The sequence below is a fragment of the Sparassis crispa genome (assembly GCF_003851025.1).
Source record: "Sparassis crispa DNA, contig_000012F, whole genome shotgun sequence".
In the NCBI taxonomy this organism is placed as follows: Eukaryota; Fungi; Basidiomycota; class Agaricomycetes; order Polyporales; family Sparassidaceae; genus Sparassis; species Sparassis crispa.
Genome location: NW_020939759.1, coordinates 555,364 through 574,273, shown reverse-complemented (window position 1 = coordinate 574,273; position 18,910 = coordinate 555,364). Strand labels below are relative to the sequence as shown.

Here is an 18,910-nt window from a genome sequence, read left to right as displayed (position 1 = left end):
AACTTATCATATTACTTATAACGTTTCGACGGTGTGGGTGGGAGTGTACCGGTACCTTTCTCAATTACTTCTCGTCTGCCATGTTCGTGCGTCGTTCTACCTACTAAATAATTATTTTATTTAGTATGTGTCCACGTCAGTCCATCGCCAGAATCGACCGCACATTTTAATCCGCTTATATTTGTGCTTTCATCTCCCTAGATTTTCTTCGTTCGAGCAGCTTTTGGGAGGACTCGACTTGAACATTAATAGAGTGTATTTGCAACGGTTTTCTGGGCACCGAGAAATCTCGGTTCTCAGTGAGAAAGATAATTTTGGGCCAATTCTGCCTTCTGATATTGGCCCAGGAAAATTCGGCGCCCGGTTGTGCGACGCGTCTGAGTGCACGTGCTGCGAAGGAATTGCTGTGTACGGCTATACAGCTCTCAGTGAAACTAAAGGCTTGTGAGTCTTCCGTGGTAATTGGTAATGTTATATATTGAACGCTCATCTGTGAATGTCTATAGCTAGCCACTGTAACACGCTTGTGCAGGCCAAGTGGGTACGATACGGCTGCATTCATCCAGGCTTACTTATTCTCGCATCCTCATCTACAACCCTGTCGCACTTGTCATCTTCCCTAGTGAATCATGGCAAGTCGCCCGCATCCTCACGTTAGAATACCAACCCCCGGTGCTGTTCCTCCAGCCGTCGATGTGTCCCCGTCTTCCTCCTGGTCCCATCTTCTGCAATCTCCGCCACAGAATGCTCGGAATACATACGCAGACCTAAACTCTTTCACCTCCTCCTTGCTGCGCAGTGGCACTTCAGCACCTCGCATTAGTCTTGACGCTCCATCTCGACCGCACAGTCGCGCCTCCAGCACCTTTCAGCCCGATACCACCACTATGGCTTTCCCTGAGCCGCAATTATTCCGATCCTCATCTCAAAGCTCTTCTGTCCACCCGAACTCGTTCCTCTCCCACAGTATCGCGAGGAGCGAAGACTTACTTAGTCCCGATTTCTCTCCATTATACAGCGGGTCAAGACCCCCTTCCTTCATCTCCATCGACAGTAGCCCAGATGTAAGTTGTCCGTCTGGTTTCACTCGCGTTCATTTTCATATCTTCCTCCAAGCTGTCACCCAGCGTTCTCTCGGAGGAACTATCGAATCAGACGTGCGTTCCTGCTTCTGAAGTTTATGCTTCTTTCACTTATGTGGCGTTAGCCTTGAATCTGAAGAGGGTCTGCGCCGCTTTCAATCCGGCGATCTCCCAGAAAACGATGAAGAATGGTATCGTCTCGTTCCGGCGGAGGCACGAGAAGTCCTTGGAAAGATCGAGGTTCAACGACAATCCAACCTTTTCGAGATCATAAAGTCCGAGAGAGACTATGTCAAAGACCTCAACCTTCTGAAGGAGGTTCTCGCCGCATACTTCATCAAATACTACACCATCTGACCCTCCGCCATTATTTGTTCAACCAGGTCTTCATTGAGCCTCTCGGGTACACTCCCACGATCTCAAAATCTCGTTCGAAAGATTTCGTGAAAGGCGTGTTCTCCAATCTCGACCAAATCCTTGCCCATCACACTCGTATGCTGGATGCTCTGTTCGTTCGACAACGCGAACAACACCCTCTGATTCAGAGCCTCGCAGACATAATTCTTGATGGTGAGCCTCCTTACTTTCAATCGTATGACCGCGATACATGATGAAACAGCCTGCGTGCATTTTCAGGAAGAGTACAAGGAATACATCGAACACTACCCTCTGGCTGAAGCTCGTCACCGGGACGAGATGAGGCGCAACCAGAGATATAACGATTACATACAACAGTGCTCGCTGGATCCTCGCACGCGCAAGCGCGACCTCATCACATTCATTACGCGCCCTGTCACCCGTCTTCCCCGCCTCAGACTACAGTTGGACACATTGAGTAAACACACAATGGCAGACCACCCCGACGCGGAGCAGTTACCTCTTATCATGGATACGCTAAGTCTCGTACTTGACAGCATCCAGCCGGGAATTGCTGATGCAGAAGACAAAGTTAAGTACTGGAATTTATGCGAGAGCTTGATGTATGACAAAGGAGAGATAATCGTACGTATGCAATGCCGTACTCCGCATTGGAATTGCCTTCACCTTTCCGTCAGGATTTGGATTTATATGGCGACAACCGGACGTTGGTCCATTCTGGTCCACTGGCACGAAAGTATAGATCTGAAGTGAGCTACAACTGGGCTGACCTGCACGTAGCTTTACTGGATAATTATTGTCAGTTGAACTTGCTCTTGCTACTGTCACTTACGTCCTAACATCACACATAGTACTGCAACTGAAACCTGAGACTCGTTCGGATGGAAGAGTCAAGCGCCGTGTTGTCTCTCGGGTCGGTCCTTGATTTTCTGATGAATCATTTCAATGGGTTATCTTGACGTCTGCTCGTTCCAGCCAATACCTCTAGAATATCTCCGGCTTGATAAGTTCGACGGTCCAACTGATAATCGCAAGGAGAAGCAGGACGAAGGGAGACTGTTCGAGGGCTTCCGCTCACACAGTCGCGAGATGTACCCCTTCACTATATCCCACGCTTCTTCAAAGAGCTACACTTTGTATACGACAAACAATGAAGAGCGCAAAGAATGGCGGGACTCACTAATCAATGCTGTTGCTATAAGAAGGGCGAAGCAGGATGGGAACAAGGTATGTCTGATGATCCTGACAGCAATTGGAGAGATAACGGCATCTAAAATGGACCTGTGCTGTGCCTTCCCCAAGTGGTTTGCATCACAAGTCGTGAGCGACGGCTTCTTCAGACTCACCCCTACAAATGGAGTGTTTACCGGGAAAATACTCTCTGCAGTACCTTTTGGTGTGTATCCCAACTTTTGTTCGTTGTACATGCTTATGGGATATCCATCTCCAACATAGTCAGTGGCGGTAAGAACTACACCGCTGTTGGATGCTCTTCGGGTGTGTACATTGCGCGGCGTGGCGTTGCAGGCATGCTTGATCTATCATGCTATCCGCTACATCTGTTCTGATACTGTCCGTAGATTTCAAGAAAATCTTGGACAAACCGAACACCGTAGGCATGGCAGCTCTCCCAGACTTCAACAAATTCATCGTTCATTGTGACGTCGGCTTGCTCTCCTATTCCCTTGAACTCCTTGTGCGTGTCGCAACTGGGGCTTCTCCCCTAGAGAATCTAGATGCAAGCTTGGAGCGCGTATCGCCTGATAGCACGGTATTGTTCTTTCGTGCTGGTCAGATGGAGTACAGACGTGGCGACCAGTTAGTGAGTCGCACCATGGGTAAGCTACAACGAGCGGTGTGCGACGATGTCTGATGCGACGCCGTCGGTAGTGCTTTATACCTCGAGGTGGTTCCTGCAATTCAGCGTCAATGCAGTGGAGGTAGTACGCCCGTTGGAGCACAGCTCGGGTGTACCTCGTACCAGCAGCGTGGGCTTGCCATCCCTCTCGTTTCGGCCCTTTGGCGATGTATGTTTTCTCATTCACTACAGGTCGAAGAGGCGTTGCTGATTAAGTGTATACCACCACTGATAAGGCAGTCTACATCTCCAAGGAGCCTCACAACATCGTAGCGCTGAACCAGAAGGTTGGCGTGTGCACGGACAGAAACATCACCCTCCTAGATCCCACGAAGTCAGCACTTCTTTGCCTCTGCGGTGATGCTACTGACTAGCAAACCTTAGTTTGAACACGTCGAGTCTGGCTCCAACAGTAATGCCCAATTTTGCGGGAGCAGACGCCGCATTGACACTGGATATCCTGAAGAGCCGGTCCTCCGGAAAGAAAGTGTTGGGACTGGTGCCTTGTGGGGACGAGACACTTGTAGTATTTGATGGTTGGTCCATCGTGGTCTACCCCGTGCGAATGATGGCCTACTTACGCGCACTATTTGCAGAGCTTGGATGCTACGTCGACAAGCACGGCATCCCTTGCCGCAAGTATGGTTATCTCCGTTGGGAATCCAAAGCGACTTCCTATGCACACCGTGGCAGACACCTTCTTCTCTTCTGTTCCAAGTTCATCGAGGTTCGCACGGTCGACAAGGGCAAACTTGTACAAGTGATTGAGGGGGAGGATGTGCGGCTCGTGCATACAGGGTTACTACCAGAAGACAAGACCACGCTGTTTGCGATGAAAGGAAGAGATCATCGAGGTGCTGTGGTCGACAAGCTTGTTGAGCTGGTGGAAACGTCACCTCTCATATCGGAGCGACCGCTAGAGAATTGGGACGATTTCTCATAGCAACACGAAGAGCAAGCTATTCCGGTCGCGACCCGCTGCGAAGTTTAAGGTACGACATTATGGTCACAATTCCGGCTGATACGAGGACGGTCATCCTATCTGTAGCATTACATTGCATAGTTTTTACCATGTACTGTAGGGCCAAGTGAGGATCTGTATTGAATTTATCCATGTACCAACTCAGCGATTCACAGTCTTTGTTGTATTTTCGATTACGATTCGCCAGTGCCCCAGTGTAAGGAGTCATATCGAGACATAACAATGAAATCTGCTACGACATCTTCCAGGAACAAATTAATGATGCTACAATAACCCCAGAGCCAAACTTGAGACGAATACCAAACTCCCAGTGCCGCCGTGCAGGAAATCACGAAGGGGGTAATGCGCACCGATCAGCGGACAGACTGACTTCTGCAGAGCGATGACCAACTTCAATAAGCAGGATATAGGACGAGGATAAAACATACGGTTGGTATTGCCCCACCACTGAGGGAAGGTGTGAGCATTACCTGCGGCGCCGAATATCGCCTAACGGGGGGGAAAGATACTGTGAGACAAGCGCTTCTGAGGACAGGCGGGTACCCCTCACGAAGTTCAGGATGAATACAATGACTTGAGTTCCACCATCCAACCCAGCTGCCACGATGTAGCTGAAATCGTTCGCCATATGAGCCACCGCGAGTAACGCCAGATAAACTCTACGCACTTGTACTTGGTGAACCAACGCGGGTACCGGGTCCGCATCCACCACTGCGAGAAGATACCGATGGCCATAAAGGTACTAACAACATCATCAGCGCTCGTCAATTCACACGAAATCTGTCTGACACTGACTTGATTTGAGTGTTGACGCCAACGCTCAGGCTGGAGATGTACTGCAATCATCGCATGTAAGTTCTCAGTCGCCATGTAAAGAATCCTTGAACACACCTGCAGAATGATAGATGCATTGAGGTTCTCAAATCCGGCCTTGGGCCACAGGCGGCACTGAAGACGAGTCAACTACTGCAAGCGAGACAACAATCCGCGAAACTCACGGCAAGGTAGATGGGGAAAGGGCAAATGAAGCCGATGGCCAACGAGATCGGGACCATCTTGTAGGTGGAATGCGCGCCGAACATCTCGGGACCGAGAGCACCCCAAGAGATAGCATTAGCTATTGTGCTGTGCATCAGCGGACCATGCGAAGTATATCAAGTGAAGTACTCACAGTTGTAGGCCTGCGCATTTTGTCCAGACCAAAGACTAGAGAAAAAAACAATTACTGGGTGTGTCGTGAATAAATAAACGCTGAATGATTTACCGAGTTCCAGAAATGGAGAGCAAAGCAGGTCTGTTGGCGTTGATGATTGATAGCATCATAACATCTACACGTAGATGTTCTTCAGATTAAACCCAATATGATGCTACGAAACGAACTCACAGTTGAGAAGCGCTCCAATAACAGTTCCTATGTCGCGAAGGCAACTCAAGTGACGCACAGAGAAAGCTCAGACTTGGCGCTCACCCATCATTTGCACGCAGAAGGTCACCCGCGGTGGAAGTTTGACATATTGACCAAGCTTCAGATCCGACAGAAAGGCGATACCCTGTTGCATCGGATGTTGTCCATAAAGCGCGCCATACATATTGGCTACAGGACGACCAGGGACCAGATATGCTGCGACATACAGATCAGTCATCCATCTAGGATCCGGACGCACACAACATACCGGTAATCATCTGGAAGAAACCGTTACCCGATGTGTTGAACTGCTGGAAACCAATCGTCGCACACAATGTAGCATACAACGCACAAAAAATGAAGCCGATTATCAATAGCACTGTAACAGCCCACCATGGAAGGCCTGAATGGCCAGTATAATCGGCTGCGATGAAGAATAGATGAGGTAGGAGTCAGAAGTGCATCATTGGCCTTAATCTCACTAGCTTGAGCGATGCCATATGCCCCCAACAAGATGACGATGTACCACCACCGTGGAATCTGTTTGTAGATTGACATTTTCTCGTAATGCTGGGCAGTGCATGAGATTCAAATTCCAGTGTACGCTGATGTTCTACTCACAGGATTAAAAGAAGTGTCAATGTTCTTGTACCAGGGATTCAGGCTCAAAATGAAAGGCTTTATGTCTCCCCAGTTGAACAAGAAGACATGAGACACAACAGCACCCAACGAAAGGTTCGATGTAATGAGATACAAGGCATTCGTTGCAGAAAAGAATGCAGGCTATATCGTTTAGTGCTTGCATTAGTCAATTGCGGGATGAAAATAGCCAGGAAAACATACACCGAGTTCCGCATACTTCGCAGGATCAAACTTTCCGTCGGTCAATAGCGCAGTCTGATTGTATTGAGTTCCATCTTCCGCCTGCGTAACATCGTAGCTCAGGGGAAGGTAGCAGAATCGCAAGAAGTTGTCACGCACAAAGATTGCCTGACTCATGAAGGGGAAATTCTGTGCGTTCCACAAGTTGCCGTAGTAAACAGCGCACATGAGGACGTATGTCAAGATGATGCCAATGTCCTGGTTGAGCTGGAGCCAGAGCGGGCTCCACAGGCAACTACTCGTGATCAAGTTCCAGTCTAAGCAGAGTGCGAGCAATCCCATGCCTTCATTGTTGCTCGCGCCACCGAAGACATTTCTGAATACCGAGCTACTGTTATCAGCCAGACAGAAGATAGAGAATCCCGTGAGAAGTGGGAAGATCCCTGATGATACAAAAAGTATTGATGATATAACTTAGAACGAGGATCGACGCCTTGATTGGCAGTGTTGCTCACATTGAGGGACAATCTCCCACAAGAACATCGCTGCGAATACCATCCAGAAGAGGCGTACTCGCTTGGACGTCATCTGTTTGTCATAGTGCAAGGCCTGGAAAAGGTTGGCCGTATATACTACGTCACGCGTGGTGAGCGCCAGTACGATGCGCTTGACGTAAGGGTGGGGAAACGTACTGGTAGTTGGCCAGAAACATTTCGTCGGTCGGACGAGCGCATCTTGCAACAAACCGGCGTAACCGTAGCCTATCAGCTGCGATCCTATCAAAGTGAAGATTGCAATGCCAGGGTTCTGACAAAGACGGGTCAGTAGGTTCCCGTTCACGGATTGCACGTATCTGCTGACCATCTTGTTGTTGTAATACACTGCCAACGAGCAAGATGACTGACAGTCAACAAATATAGTCTACATTGCAGCCAATCCAAAAAATGACTTACGCTCCTGGACTGAGATCACTTGTATAGCCACAGCCGAAGTAGCGGCAGTAGAAGACATGATGATGATCGCGACGTGTTCCTTGACTGTACGAAGAGTGAACGTATGTGAGGAAATCAAGACAGGATACCTACTGTTGAATGGACCCGGGTTGATGAACCTGAAAACCCCTCTTGAAGGGAGGAATAAGTGCATGGCATTACCGATCCAAAACGACAGGATAAGCAGTAGCAATATTGAGACATTCAGGGTCTGCGGTTTAAAGTAATAGATCTGTGCCAGTACTCTGTATGTAGTGATGGTAAGTGAGCGGTGAGGTTCAAGGACATAATTCACTTACGCCCCGAAAGCAGAGAAGCCAAGACCAAGGAAGATGCTGCGGAAAGTGATAGACTGAAGTTCAGGATCGTCCCTGATAGACAGAACCTGCATGAAAGAGCATGAAATTTCTCAGATTGAGGTGGAACGAGTCACTCATATTCTTCCTACCTTCAACGCAACCTCATAAGCTTCTTCAACGCGATATTCGTTATCTGTCGCCTCGTCGTTGGCAATTCTCTCCTCGAATTCTTCGACCTGCTTGGACTTCTGCGCGCCAGAGATGTCGATGTCGACCACGTTCTTGTCCAGACTGCCTGCCGAAGAGCTCTTCTCAGTAGTTGTATTCTCCTCGTAGTTGTACGTGGGAAGCTCGCGGGCTACAATGTCTACCATGGTGCCGGCGAAGAAGAGTAGTCCTCAGAGGGCTTATGTCCAGACTTGCGCCCTTTAAGATACCCTGCAATCCCGGTGTGGCATCGCAGAGCACATGGTAACAAACGCAACCGAGTAACAGGTCCTCCGACCTCTCGAATTCACAGCGTTCATCTAACGAGATTCATCAGTTGTCGATGCTGCGGCGCTGATACATTCAGTCCCGTCACTTGACTACTCACACGATGGAAGCATAGGCCGGCGTGCATGGTGAACGTGGAAAGAGAAATGCGCGAATCGTACAACACCATATGGAAGCGTTGCACAGCGTCGCATGTTCCGAGTCGTGTGGTGAATACCAGGCTGATCTAAGCTTATAAGATTGATCGTACGTACGGCGGGCAGAGAAGTCCGGACTCCGAAGCACTGAAAGAACGAATGAGCACATGGAAAGTTGATGAAACTGTGACTGTGCATTCCGAAAATTTTCAACATCAGGCGCAGACGTATACCACATGCATCATTGAAGCCCACCTTCTCGAGTACGCTCGTCTACAGTACTAAGCTCTAACTAGGTGCGCTTGCAGAACGGGCGATGACATGTAAGTATGTTTATCCGCTCCGAGAAGCCTGTAAATCGACAAGGCCCTAGTGCATCTACTTACTTAGGTTCTGTCGAGACTCGGATCCGCGAGCCCAGTTTTAGCCAGCGAATTCTGCGTATGTCAAATTTTGATCTCACTACTTCTTCAGGGCGCTGTAGACAAGGAGGTCATTCCCGTCCTTCTGAGGATCATCACTTCAACGACATTTGTCTGTGCCAGATGTCCAGGGCTGAGACATTTATTGGCAACGACTAGCGGCGCATCCAAGTCAGCTTTAGATATTCTGGGGTTAAAGCGCTAGCAGAACGAACCTGCAGCTGGCCGTAGTCTCCCAAAGGCAGACTGACACTCTGCTTCAACCTTCGTTCCTCAGGATATCCGTGTTTGGCGCTGGCCGTACAGGGAAGTACTTTGACGCCCTCCCCTGGAACGGAATACGCCACACCCACAGCTTTTCAAAATGGTCCCGCGCACATCGCGGAACCACTCAAGCTGCCATATAATCGGATGCGTGTTGTGTCCTGTTCCTACTACCCCGACAGTGTCCTCATTGGATGAAATTTGCAGTAAGCACTCTACGCTGCATTGCTATGGTTGAAACGTTGATGAACAGTGGTTTCCATTTGGGTTTCTGCTAGGCAATTGACCACCAGTACAGTAGTATTCTTTCATGCTCTTGTCGAACGTCATTTCTCCCAAGGGCGCACCAGACTACCCTCCATGTGTCCTCGGGGAGCATGATTTCCTGTCTCCTTCTACGGCATGAAGATATATACATTCGGCACCAGCAAGTCCCGGTACTTGGCAGCCCCTCACGGCTACTTGGGACCTCCTGAAGACACAAGCATCCGTCTTCCGCGATCGGCACCGCGGGATGAAGATCCCCCTCGGGCTGAAACACCAAGTTGAGCATTTGGTGTGGTATCTGGATCGCGATGTGAGCGGCACTCTGGCTGCGGACTGTCATAGGAGGACGGCCAACGATGCCGATGGACTCCTGCAGGGTCTGGCAGCCAGTGTACCTTGCATGGGCGTCGAAGGCACCTGAAGCCATAGCCCCGCGCAACTGTGGGACATCTCGTGTTCCAACCATACCTAATATAAAAAGGACTTATAGACCAACTCGCAGGGCCAACAACCATCACGCCCACCAGATACGCGGTAGCAGTGGATCAGTAGACACGACCAATACAAAGAAGCAATTGTCATTCGCCAACTGTAGAACGAGGGCGTAGGGATCGTAAGAACCGTCTCTGGTATATACTACAACAGACAGTCTCTACTCCCAAAGAAGAGTTCGAAAGTACGTAAGAAACACAACACACAACACACAACACATCGCAGCACATCGCACCTGTAGGTAGCAACAGTAGATAGCGACAGCGGAACTGGAAGAATTACAAAGTCATCGAACAGTACTTCGCAGATATAGAGGGTGCAGAGAATAGTGTATCAGCCATGAAGGTATGGAGCCACAACGCAAACTGTCACAGAAATCGTTCAAACGCGGCAGAGAAGAGCGAGGGGCTTTTGTCCAGAACCGTTGGAGAGGCAACCTTGTATCTCTAGACAAGGACAGCCGCAAGGATAGCGCCAACCACACCGGCAAGCCCCAACGAAGCTTCGTTCACTCCTGCACCACTGGTGTGCGAGGCCGCAGGGGCGGAGGAAGTCGCACTAAGGAGCCGATCAACCTCGAACCTCAGAACGAAAAAAGAGACGCAAGAACGTACGAGGAAGATCCCGAAGATGATGAACCAGAGTGAGAGCTGGCGCTTGGAGACGCAGCACTACTGTGGGATGCACTGGCAGAGCTGGCGCTCGAAGCTGAAGAGCTCGCAGCTCCGCTGGTGGAGGCAGCCGAACTAGAAGCACCCGATGAAGTCGCCGAAGCGCCCGACGTGCTGGCTGCGCTAGACGCACTACTGGATGCGCTTGCCGCCAAGCAGTCAGCATCTAAAAGTCACGGCTCGTCATAACGCTCAGAAGGTACAGAAGAAGTGATAAGCTCACTGCCAGCGTTAATCGAGAACGGCGCAGATTGGCAGGCGGCACCCGTGGAATCACGCAAAGTCAAACTGATATATGTACCTGTGAAAAATCAGCACCACAAGACGAGCGTAATAGGTGAAGGACATACCCTGGGTGATGTTCGTGGTCCAGCTGAAAGAATCACCCGTAAGGGGACCATACAACTGCAGAGCAGCACCAGTAGGGTTGGCACCAGGTTCGATGCTAGAAAGGCTGTCAAACCAATAACTTGAAATGTAACAACTTCTCTCACCTCTGTAATATTCAACGAAACAAACGTGACCACGTTATTTATCTAGATTTAATATTCGGGCAACGCTTACGTACCAAGTAGTAAGGGCCTGTGGATATCCACATTTAGCATTTTGAGACTCGACGAACCAACAAGGATACACGTACTAGAGCCTCCAGTCCAGCTGAGCAGCGTCGGGATACACTCAGAAACACTCCCGCTGTAACGACGTGGTGAGGACCCCAGAACGACGGAAGTGGTCATCGCCTTACGGAGTGTTAATCGTACACGTCGACTGGGCAGCAACGCCGGTCGCGAAAAGAGCGAGAGTCACAAGCGAAGCGATGGACTTCATGGTTGAGGGCGTAGGGCGAGCGAGCTGCGTTGCCTGGTGGGAAGGAAAAGAGCTGGGGGAAGGTTGATGGGAACAGGAGTCTTATAGGCGTCGGTAGCATCCGGCACTAGACTCCGCTCTCAGGCCGAGGCATCCTCTATCCCTGGACCCTACCTTCGCCCCGACCCCTTTCTCCTCCATTCGCCTCTACTTTGACCACGAGGGTCACTGAAAACTTCCAGACCTCCTATCTTCGTTTGGAACGAGCTGAACAGAATGTTTTTCTCCAAAGTCGAAGCACCTGACCCGCCGAATGATGCATCATCACTGGATGATTTTTTCTGGTGAAGTCATGGCGCCTGTTCGGTTGTAATGTCCGTCGTCGAAGCATTCACCTCCACCGCAACTCTGAATTAAATAATCCAACTGGGAACGGCACGCAGACAGCTGGTGAGTGGTCTTCCAGCAGCGAATTTCAGCCTCTCGCACACCAGATATGACATGAAATGATGCCAGGAAACGTTCGACGCGTGGACAACGCGTGGTCGACGTCACTTAGTCTCAGACATGCTTCGAAACGCAAGACTCCAATCCCATGTTGTACTCCCGTCGTGTGGTGGGTGGAGCGTAAAATCGTACTCAAGCCAACCGTGACGGCACACTCGCGATAGTTGCTCCGAAATATGCCCGACAAGACAATGCAAGGATGCTTGCAATGATGCTTGAGTGGGCATACTGCGGCGACCTGGGGCTGCGTCCGCTTCATCGTGTGGAATTCGCGGCGCGTTTTTCATATTCCGTGGTGACTCTTGACCTCCGACGGAGACATCAACTCCTGACAGGTGCCCTGAAAACCTTCTCAGTAACTGAATCTCAGAGTTAGCGGATCGTATGAACTGGACCGTTTTATGTGTACCTCGTGCGGCGCCGTGTTGACCCGAACGATGCTTGAAAACAACCCGATGTCTAATGTTTGTCCATCGTATTGGACCGAACGTAGGCCTGTACATATACGATGTAGGAATACAAGTGTTGCTTCTTCGATGTCGTCACCGTCACTCTGTTGGGAAAACTAAACAAACACCGTCGTCGCCTGCACTGACGACCACACCACCGCCGAGTCCCAGTGCAGCACCAAGAACAGGTCCGTGATGTCCTTTATGTTCCCGGAGGAGGGTGCCCGTCCGCGCGTCCCACGTACGCAAGGTCTTATCTGCTGATCCGGATACGAGGAGGTGTCCCTTGGGCGGAGGGAGGCGTAACAATGACGTGACTGCATCCTGTTAGCTCGGAGTCAAAAGGCCGGTCAATGGAACTGCTACAAAACTGATACACGTACCTCATGTTCTAATGTTGCACGCAATCGCATCGTGCCCAGATCCCATATGCACACCTTCCCATCTGTCCCACCCGTGGCGACCACGCCCCCAGCAGCCGGCGGAGCAGTAACAACGCCTGCTAAAGCGCCAGTGAGGTCAACAAATTCAACTGCCTCTATGCTTTCTCCCTCCTTATGGCCGCCTAACGCCCCCACCACTTCTCCCTTACTCAAACTCACCACCCGCACGCCGCCGGAGGCACCGCCGACTACAGCGAGCGTCGACGCAGGATTTACCGCGACAGAAGTAATTCCATCGAGGTCGAAGCGCGCGTTTGTGGGAGAGAGCTTGAAGAGCGGGGCAGGATTCCGCGGGTCCCAAAAAATCAGGGTACCTTCAGCGTCGGCCGTAATTATGCGTTTGCCATCAGGAGTGAAGTCTCCGCATTGTACGGGAGCTGTGTGTCCTGCAAACACTTGCATAGTGTTTCCGGAGGGTACTGGGTGCAGAGCAAATACGTGAGACGATCACAAGACAGATGTGGATGGGATCTCACATTGCCACAACCACACTGTCGTGTCGTTCGACCCTGCTAGGAGAATAGAGCCTTTGGGGTGCCATCGCAGCCACTACGTGGTGCACACATAACATAGGTCTGCAAGGAGAAATATATTTGCGACAGAAAAAAGCAACACACACCATGACCTCATCGGGGCCCTGCAGCTCAGTCAAGAACTCCCAAGTCCGCCAATTCTCCTTGCCTACGTGGCGCCATACCCGTACCTTACCGTCCATGCCCCCAGTCGAGATCATCTCACCGTCCGCGCTGAACGCGGTGGAAGTCACGCTATCGGTGTGTCCCGTGAGCTTTACCAGCTCTTGCCCGGTGGTGTAGTCCCAAAGATAGCCGAGATCGTCCTCGCCGCCTGACGCAGCGAGTGGAGCGCTAGGATGTGTGGAAATCGCGAAGACGGAGGCGTGGTGATTCGGGAAATGCTGCATGGAATTGTCTTCATAGACTACGGACTCGTCTACCTGGGGTGCACCCTCGCCTTCTGCATCATCTTCGTCCATCGGCAGATCATCATCATCTGCAACCTCGACGAAGACATCGTTTGGGTCGATGAACTCTTCTTCCTCGCCATCGGCGCCCTCTTCGAGGTGATCTTCTTCCATACGTTCTGAGGCCATGGGAAGGGAGGAAATTTTCCAGAGTATAGTACGTCGATAAATGGATAGCCTTGCAGTCAGAAAGTCGGTTTTTGAAAGCAGATGGGAGGCCTAAAGGTGAGGAAGCTGAATAATTGCTTAGAAAGTCTGAGGAAATGGCAAATTGATGGCAAAGTCACGGTCGAATATTCGCGCGATCACTTTGATGACATCATGTGACCTTATCTAAGCAAAGTGTGACATGTTCTGTGACTCGAACGCAACGTCACGCGCCGGCCACTCATGGTGCCCGCATAACTTGGAAGCGACTGCCGACGACTACAGCATCTCTTCAGCTACTTGCCCAACCCTGCTCAGCTTATAACCAGAATGAGTACAGTTCCATGGAATGATTGTCCTTTACCACTGACACCCAAACGATATTGGCGCGTGGACAACCGTTGGCACAGGAGCGAGACCGCCGGGTCCCCACCATCAAGCATACAGCTCATCTCGTGGAACGTCGATTTTATGGCACCCAATGCAGCTGAACGAATATACTGTATCCTCGATTACCTTCAGCACCTTGTTCTTGTATCTACGTCATTCTGTCCACCAAGCCCACCCTGCATTCTACTGCAGGAAGTATCAGAGAGAGGTTTCGACGCACTTCTCTCGCACGAGTGGGTACGGAGTTATTTCACAGTTGTACCAGCTTGCAGGAGCGAATGGCCCGCCGGTGCGACCTATGGAAATGTGACGCTGGTCTCAATTACCGTCCCGGTGAGGAAGGCGATCTCCGTCGTGTTCGGCAACTCAAGTATGCGCAGGAATGCAGTGCTCGTCGATCTCGATTTACTTGATCCTTCCTGGGGACCTCCCTTGGTGATGCGCATCGCGAACACGCATCTTGAATCCCTTCCGCAGGGCACGCCTGTACGACCCGGACAACTCGCATTGATCAGCCGCCTGTTGAAGCAACCTGATGTAGACGGCGGGGTCGTTGGAGGTGACATGAACGCGATTGCGCCAAGCGATGCCCGGATACACCTGGACGCGGGACTATTGGATGCTTATACTGGTCACCCCAATGACCATAATGGGTTCACATGGGGTTACCAACCTCTTAGCGAGTATCCCCCGGCAAGGCTGGATAAGTTGTTCTATACACCCGAAGTCTTTGGTGACCCGCCACCCTTTGTGCGGGTTCACCCACCGGAGCTTGTGGGAGAAACGCTCATAACGTCAAGGGGGCAGTGGGCGAGTGATCATTACGGGCTTCGCACCTGCGTTCATTTCACCCAAGTCGCGTGATAGACGTGGAATAGTGGCCTATCACCGAGGTAACTATTTTTGGTTGTCCTCAGGTTTCTTGACCACTGACACTTTGTTCATGCTCAGATATTCTTGAAGTTGTATGTCATCCCCGTCGGACGGTCTCCTTAGGGATCTACATATCATTCGCTCTGGATTATAGTGTACATTGGCCAGGTGCGGCGCTGTTGTATCATTAACTGCCCACTCATCCTCCTCTCACGCATGATGTGTTTGTGCCGTGGATTGAGCATTGTTCCGTGCTCTGCTATGAGGCATTACGAAGCTTAAGTTCAGATGCAGCTCTCTGCCATGTTGCTGTCCCACGTGAAAAGCATTACTATCTGGTCTAGCAACATTCCGATACGCGATTCCGCAATTCGCCACAAGGATACCACGATACTGGCACATTGTCTCACCTGTCAGCGTCATGATTGATATACAGGTTGACTTCTTCCCGACCTGCAGAGTCTCGGCAATTGATTCACTTTACAGGTTCGTTCGTTAATGAATGAACCATCTGACATGTGTTACACTTCCTCGTGGAGGACCACAAGGCTAGCCGGTGAGCGACAACAGTCTCGCAATGCACTAGTTTACCTCGCTTAAAGAAAGGAAGGACACCCGGGATGTCTTGAGCCTTTTGTGGCAGCATACGCCCTAGTTTCTTAACTATGCAACTTCCACTTGGATGTGCACCTTTGCGCCTCGATGCCACGTGCTAAGTTTCAGTGATTCTTCGGAGTCCCCATGATTAGTTGTTGGTTAAATGGCTGGGGTGTTCCGGCCTTTCTCCGCACCCGGCATGCTCGAAGTTATTTCCCCGATCGCCTGCTACCGTGCTTACCCCGCGTTTCCCCACATCGCTCGGACGAACTAGTAGATGCTGTCCTGCTGTCGGGGCCAGTTGCGTCAAGATTAGTGGTGTCGTGCGACTTTACTTACTCAACTTAGTCTCTTTCGCATATATAGCGATCGCTGTTGGATAGTGGCTACCCTCCATGGTTCCCCCTCGGTTCCCCCATCACGTAGTCTTCTTCGATCATTGTCCGCTATGGTAAGGCCACCAGAATGGACGATTGTGGATCTCGTTTACAGAGGGTATTGGTGGAAGAATCCTCGTAAGCAACATGTCATTGAAGCTGTATTCATTCAAGTGGTCTTACGCAACACGATCTCCGCATGACTTAGGCATACGAGTACTCAACTTTCTTTTGCTTATACCTCTCCTCAGTGCATCTATGAATGGTTTCGACTCGTCGTTGGTGAATGGTACGCGTCTTCCGGACGTCCATGTCGATCGAGACTCACCCTAAGTTGCAGGATTGCAGATTTTGCCCGCTTGGCAAACATACTTCAAGCATCCGGATGGAAAGAAACTTGGTAAGAGTTGATTTCACTGCTGCACTCAACACAGCGACTTCACTCTGTTATATTATTGTTCTCAGGTCTGATGTGCGCCGCCCAAGTCATCGGTTCAATCGCTGTAGGTATTTTTTATCATCGAATCAAGACTGCTATGTCTGAGACGTCCAGGACGTAGGGTCTACCGTTAACCCCCTTCTCGTCGGACATCTTGGGAAGACGACCAACGTTGCTGATCGGTTCTGTGGTCATGCTTGCCGGTGTGGCTCTCCAAAGCGCGTCTATGTCCATTGGGATGTTTATTGGCGCCAGAGGACTTAGTGCGTGTGCTCCGAACGTGTCGTCTCGACGGTCCCTCATGCAACGTGATGTCGTCCGGCTTCGTAAGTCGGCTTTGGACTAACATTCTCGCTCAATGCCTCGCCTCTACTCATCACGGAGCTGGCATATCCTACACAAGTGAGATTATGTTTTTCCACTGATCAGACATATACTGAGCTGGATCACCCTGCAGCGCGGGAAACTAACTTCCATCTTCAACGCGTCATGGTACGTCGGTAGCATCATATGTGAGCCTCATCTTTGTCCGCAAGTGAAAACTAAATTGACACGAAAGAAGCGGCGTGGACATGCTTCGGCGCTCTTGAGGGAGCTGTTGGATCAGCATGGTCATGGCGGGTGCCAACTCTCGTCCAGGCTCTCGTGCCCGTCATACAGCTTTGTCTGGCATGGTCAGCTGTCTTGCAATTTTTGACTTGACCAAGAACTCATTGTTGCCTGTAGGTTGGTACCTGAGTCTCCTCGCTTCCTGGTGGCTAGAGGCCGAGTATGCGCAACACTCATGGTGTAATACTTTGCATACTGAACTCAAATACCAGGAATCAGAGGCTGCTCGCATCCTCGCGCGCTTTCATGCTATGGAAACCGGTGACCAACGAGACCTGTTGGTTGTGTTTGAGATGGCGCAGATACGGCACGCTCTCAAGCTAGAGAAAGAAGCTGCGAAAAGCACCTCATACATTACTCTACTGGCCACTCCAGGAAATAGGAAACGCATGCTCATCGTTGTTGCTCTCGCGGTATTTTCACAATGGAGGTGGATATCTTGCATTGTTGTCTTTCGTGTCTGTACATACTAACTCCACTTTTAGCGGCAATGGTTTAGTTTCCTACTACATCAACTTGGTCCTGAAAGGCGTGGGCATTACCAATGCAGGTACAGAGGCAGCTATCAACGGTGGCCTGCAAGTTAGTCCTACGCCGTTTCCTCAGTCTCGACTAAGATGTGATCTGAATGAACGTTCGCAGGTTTGGAATTTGATTGCCGCCATGACTGGCGCATTGCTAGTCGATCGCCTAGGTCGAAGAGCACTCTTCATCATATCTAACATCGGCATGTTGATTAGTACGTGAACTCTACGTGCGAAGTGACATGCTCGAGTTAATCGACCTTTTAACAGACTTTGGTATATGGACGCTCACTACTGCTCTTTGGGACATGAGGAACAATTCTCCGGCTGCGAAAGGTGCTTATTTCTCTATGCTGTCTAGATACGATCTAACTGCACCCCGACAGCAACTATACCATTCGTTTTCCTATTTTACTTTTTCTATGACATTGCGTACACCCCGATGCTCATCTCGTACACACTGGAAATTCTACCCTTCAGTATTCGAGCGAAGGGTTTCGCAGTAATGGTACGTGTTTCCGTCTGTCAAAGATCTCCAGGCATCCAGATTTCTCCCAGAACTTCCTCGTGTCGCTCACTACGGCGTTCAATCAATTCGTGAATCCGTGGGCTCTTGACGCATTGGGCTGGAAATATGTTAGATATATTCGTCCATTCTGCTTCGCCGTGCACACTGACAAACTGCACAGTATCTCGTCTACTGCGGCTGGCTCATCGTCGAGCTCGTCTTCGTCCTTACCTACATCGTCGAAACCAGAGGTTCGTCTGTCACCCAACAGCATCATTCCTTTTACAGCAATTGGCTTTGACTCAGGTCACACCCTCGAGGAGACAGCTGCGCTCTTTGACGGCGAACAGCAGCCTCAAGAGTTGATGCAGACTGGCGAAGAAGCGGCGACGATCATGTCCATGGATAGGGCGCGCGGGGAGTCAGTATGGCGCGACGCAGGATGGAGAGGGGCACAATTGCGTGACATCGACGAGGTTTCAAGCGACGGAGACTCTGTCGTGGATTGGCGTATCGGCGAGAAGAGCGCCCCTGCGAACTTGCTCGAATTACGGACGATGAAACCAGGACGAAAGATCTATAACCCGTATCGTAATAGCGACTGTACTACCATCTAACATGTACTAACAGTGTGAGAGTAAGTGTACTGTACATACCAAGGACCTTAGGCATAATGCGAGAAAGATTGGCAA

General features: G+C 50.5%; 6 protein-coding genes across 6 annotated transcripts; 3 read left to right on the top strand and 3 right to left on the bottom strand.

Annotated features, from left to right (window-relative positions):
* Window positions 1-629: 629 nt before the first annotated feature.
* SCP_1301920 (predicted protein) lies at window positions 630-4,261 on the top strand (the record flags this gene model as incomplete). Its single annotated transcript, XM_027763489.1, has 15 exons — window positions 630-1,064; window positions 1,117-1,157; window positions 1,208-1,400; window positions 1,466-1,652; window positions 1,702-2,084; window positions 2,138-2,258; window positions 2,312-2,373; window positions 2,436-2,687; window positions 2,763-2,856; window positions 2,916-2,987; window positions 3,041-3,298; window positions 3,351-3,487; window positions 3,555-3,652; window positions 3,703-3,854; window positions 3,915-4,261. 15 exons carry the CDS (start codon window positions 630-632, stop codon window positions 4,259-4,261), a joined length of 2,832 nt encoding a protein of 943 aa, XP_027619290.1.
* A 367-nt stretch (window positions 4,262-4,628) lies between these two features.
* Window positions 4,629-8,192, bottom strand: SCP_1301910 (OPT oligopeptide transporter; the record flags this gene model as incomplete). The annotated part of the gene is made up of 23 exons (XM_027763488.1): window positions 4,629-4,672; window positions 4,729-4,789; window positions 4,851-4,911; window positions 4,968-5,042; window positions 5,096-5,136; window positions 5,192-5,248; window positions 5,299-5,417; window positions 5,472-5,506; window positions 5,565-5,628; window positions 5,685-5,711; window positions 5,769-5,921; window positions 5,974-6,129; window positions 6,188-6,275; window positions 6,327-6,488; window positions 6,549-6,629; window positions 6,687-6,970; window positions 7,043-7,159; window positions 7,220-7,334; window positions 7,389-7,408; window positions 7,481-7,564; window positions 7,613-7,764; window positions 7,819-7,904; window positions 7,968-8,192. The coding sequence occupies 23 exons, from the start codon at window positions 8,190-8,192 to the stop codon at window positions 4,629-4,631; spliced, it is 2,307 nt and encodes a 768-aa protein (XP_027619289.1).
* A 2,149-nt stretch (window positions 8,193-10,341) lies between these two features.
* Window positions 10,342-11,394, bottom strand: SCP_1301900 (hypothetical protein; the record flags this gene model as incomplete). Its single annotated transcript, XM_027763487.1, has 7 exons — window positions 10,342-10,453; window positions 10,510-10,732; window positions 10,790-10,867; window positions 10,917-10,971; window positions 11,135-11,148; window positions 11,207-11,259; window positions 11,312-11,394. The coding sequence occupies 7 exons, from the start codon at window positions 11,392-11,394 to the stop codon at window positions 10,342-10,344; spliced, it is 618 nt and encodes a 205-aa protein (XP_027619288.1).
* Window positions 11,395-12,428: 1,034 nt separating this feature from the next.
* Window positions 12,429-13,883, bottom strand: SCP_1301890 (Uncharacterized WD repeat-containing protein; the record flags this gene model as incomplete). Its single annotated transcript, XM_027763486.1, has 4 exons — window positions 12,429-12,653; window positions 12,713-13,191; window positions 13,249-13,321; window positions 13,392-13,883. The coding sequence occupies 4 exons, from the start codon at window positions 13,881-13,883 to the stop codon at window positions 12,429-12,431; spliced, it is 1,269 nt and encodes a 422-aa protein (XP_027619287.1).
* A 686-nt stretch (window positions 13,884-14,569) lies between these two features.
* Window positions 14,570-15,155, top strand: SCP_1301880 (hypothetical protein; the record flags this gene model as incomplete). Its single annotated transcript, XM_027763485.1, has 2 exons — window positions 14,570-14,624; window positions 14,680-15,155. The coding sequence occupies 2 exons, from the start codon at window positions 14,570-14,572 to the stop codon at window positions 15,153-15,155; spliced, it is 531 nt and encodes a 176-aa protein (XP_027619286.1).
* Window positions 15,156-16,209: 1,054 nt separating this feature from the next.
* SCP_1301870 (general substrate transporter) lies at window positions 16,210-18,835 on the top strand (the record flags this gene model as incomplete). The annotated part of the gene is made up of 17 exons (XM_027763484.1): window positions 16,210-16,276; window positions 16,347-16,427; window positions 16,479-16,538; window positions 16,604-16,641; window positions 16,699-16,840; window positions 16,909-16,979; window positions 17,035-17,089; window positions 17,140-17,251; window positions 17,304-17,346; window positions 17,399-17,616; window positions 17,672-17,768; window positions 17,829-17,925; window positions 17,981-18,046; window positions 18,097-18,218; window positions 18,269-18,346; window positions 18,400-18,469; window positions 18,525-18,835. The coding sequence occupies 17 exons, from the start codon at window positions 16,210-16,212 to the stop codon at window positions 18,833-18,835; spliced, it is 1,728 nt and encodes a 575-aa protein (XP_027619285.1).
* Window positions 18,836-18,910: the final 75 nt, after the last annotated feature.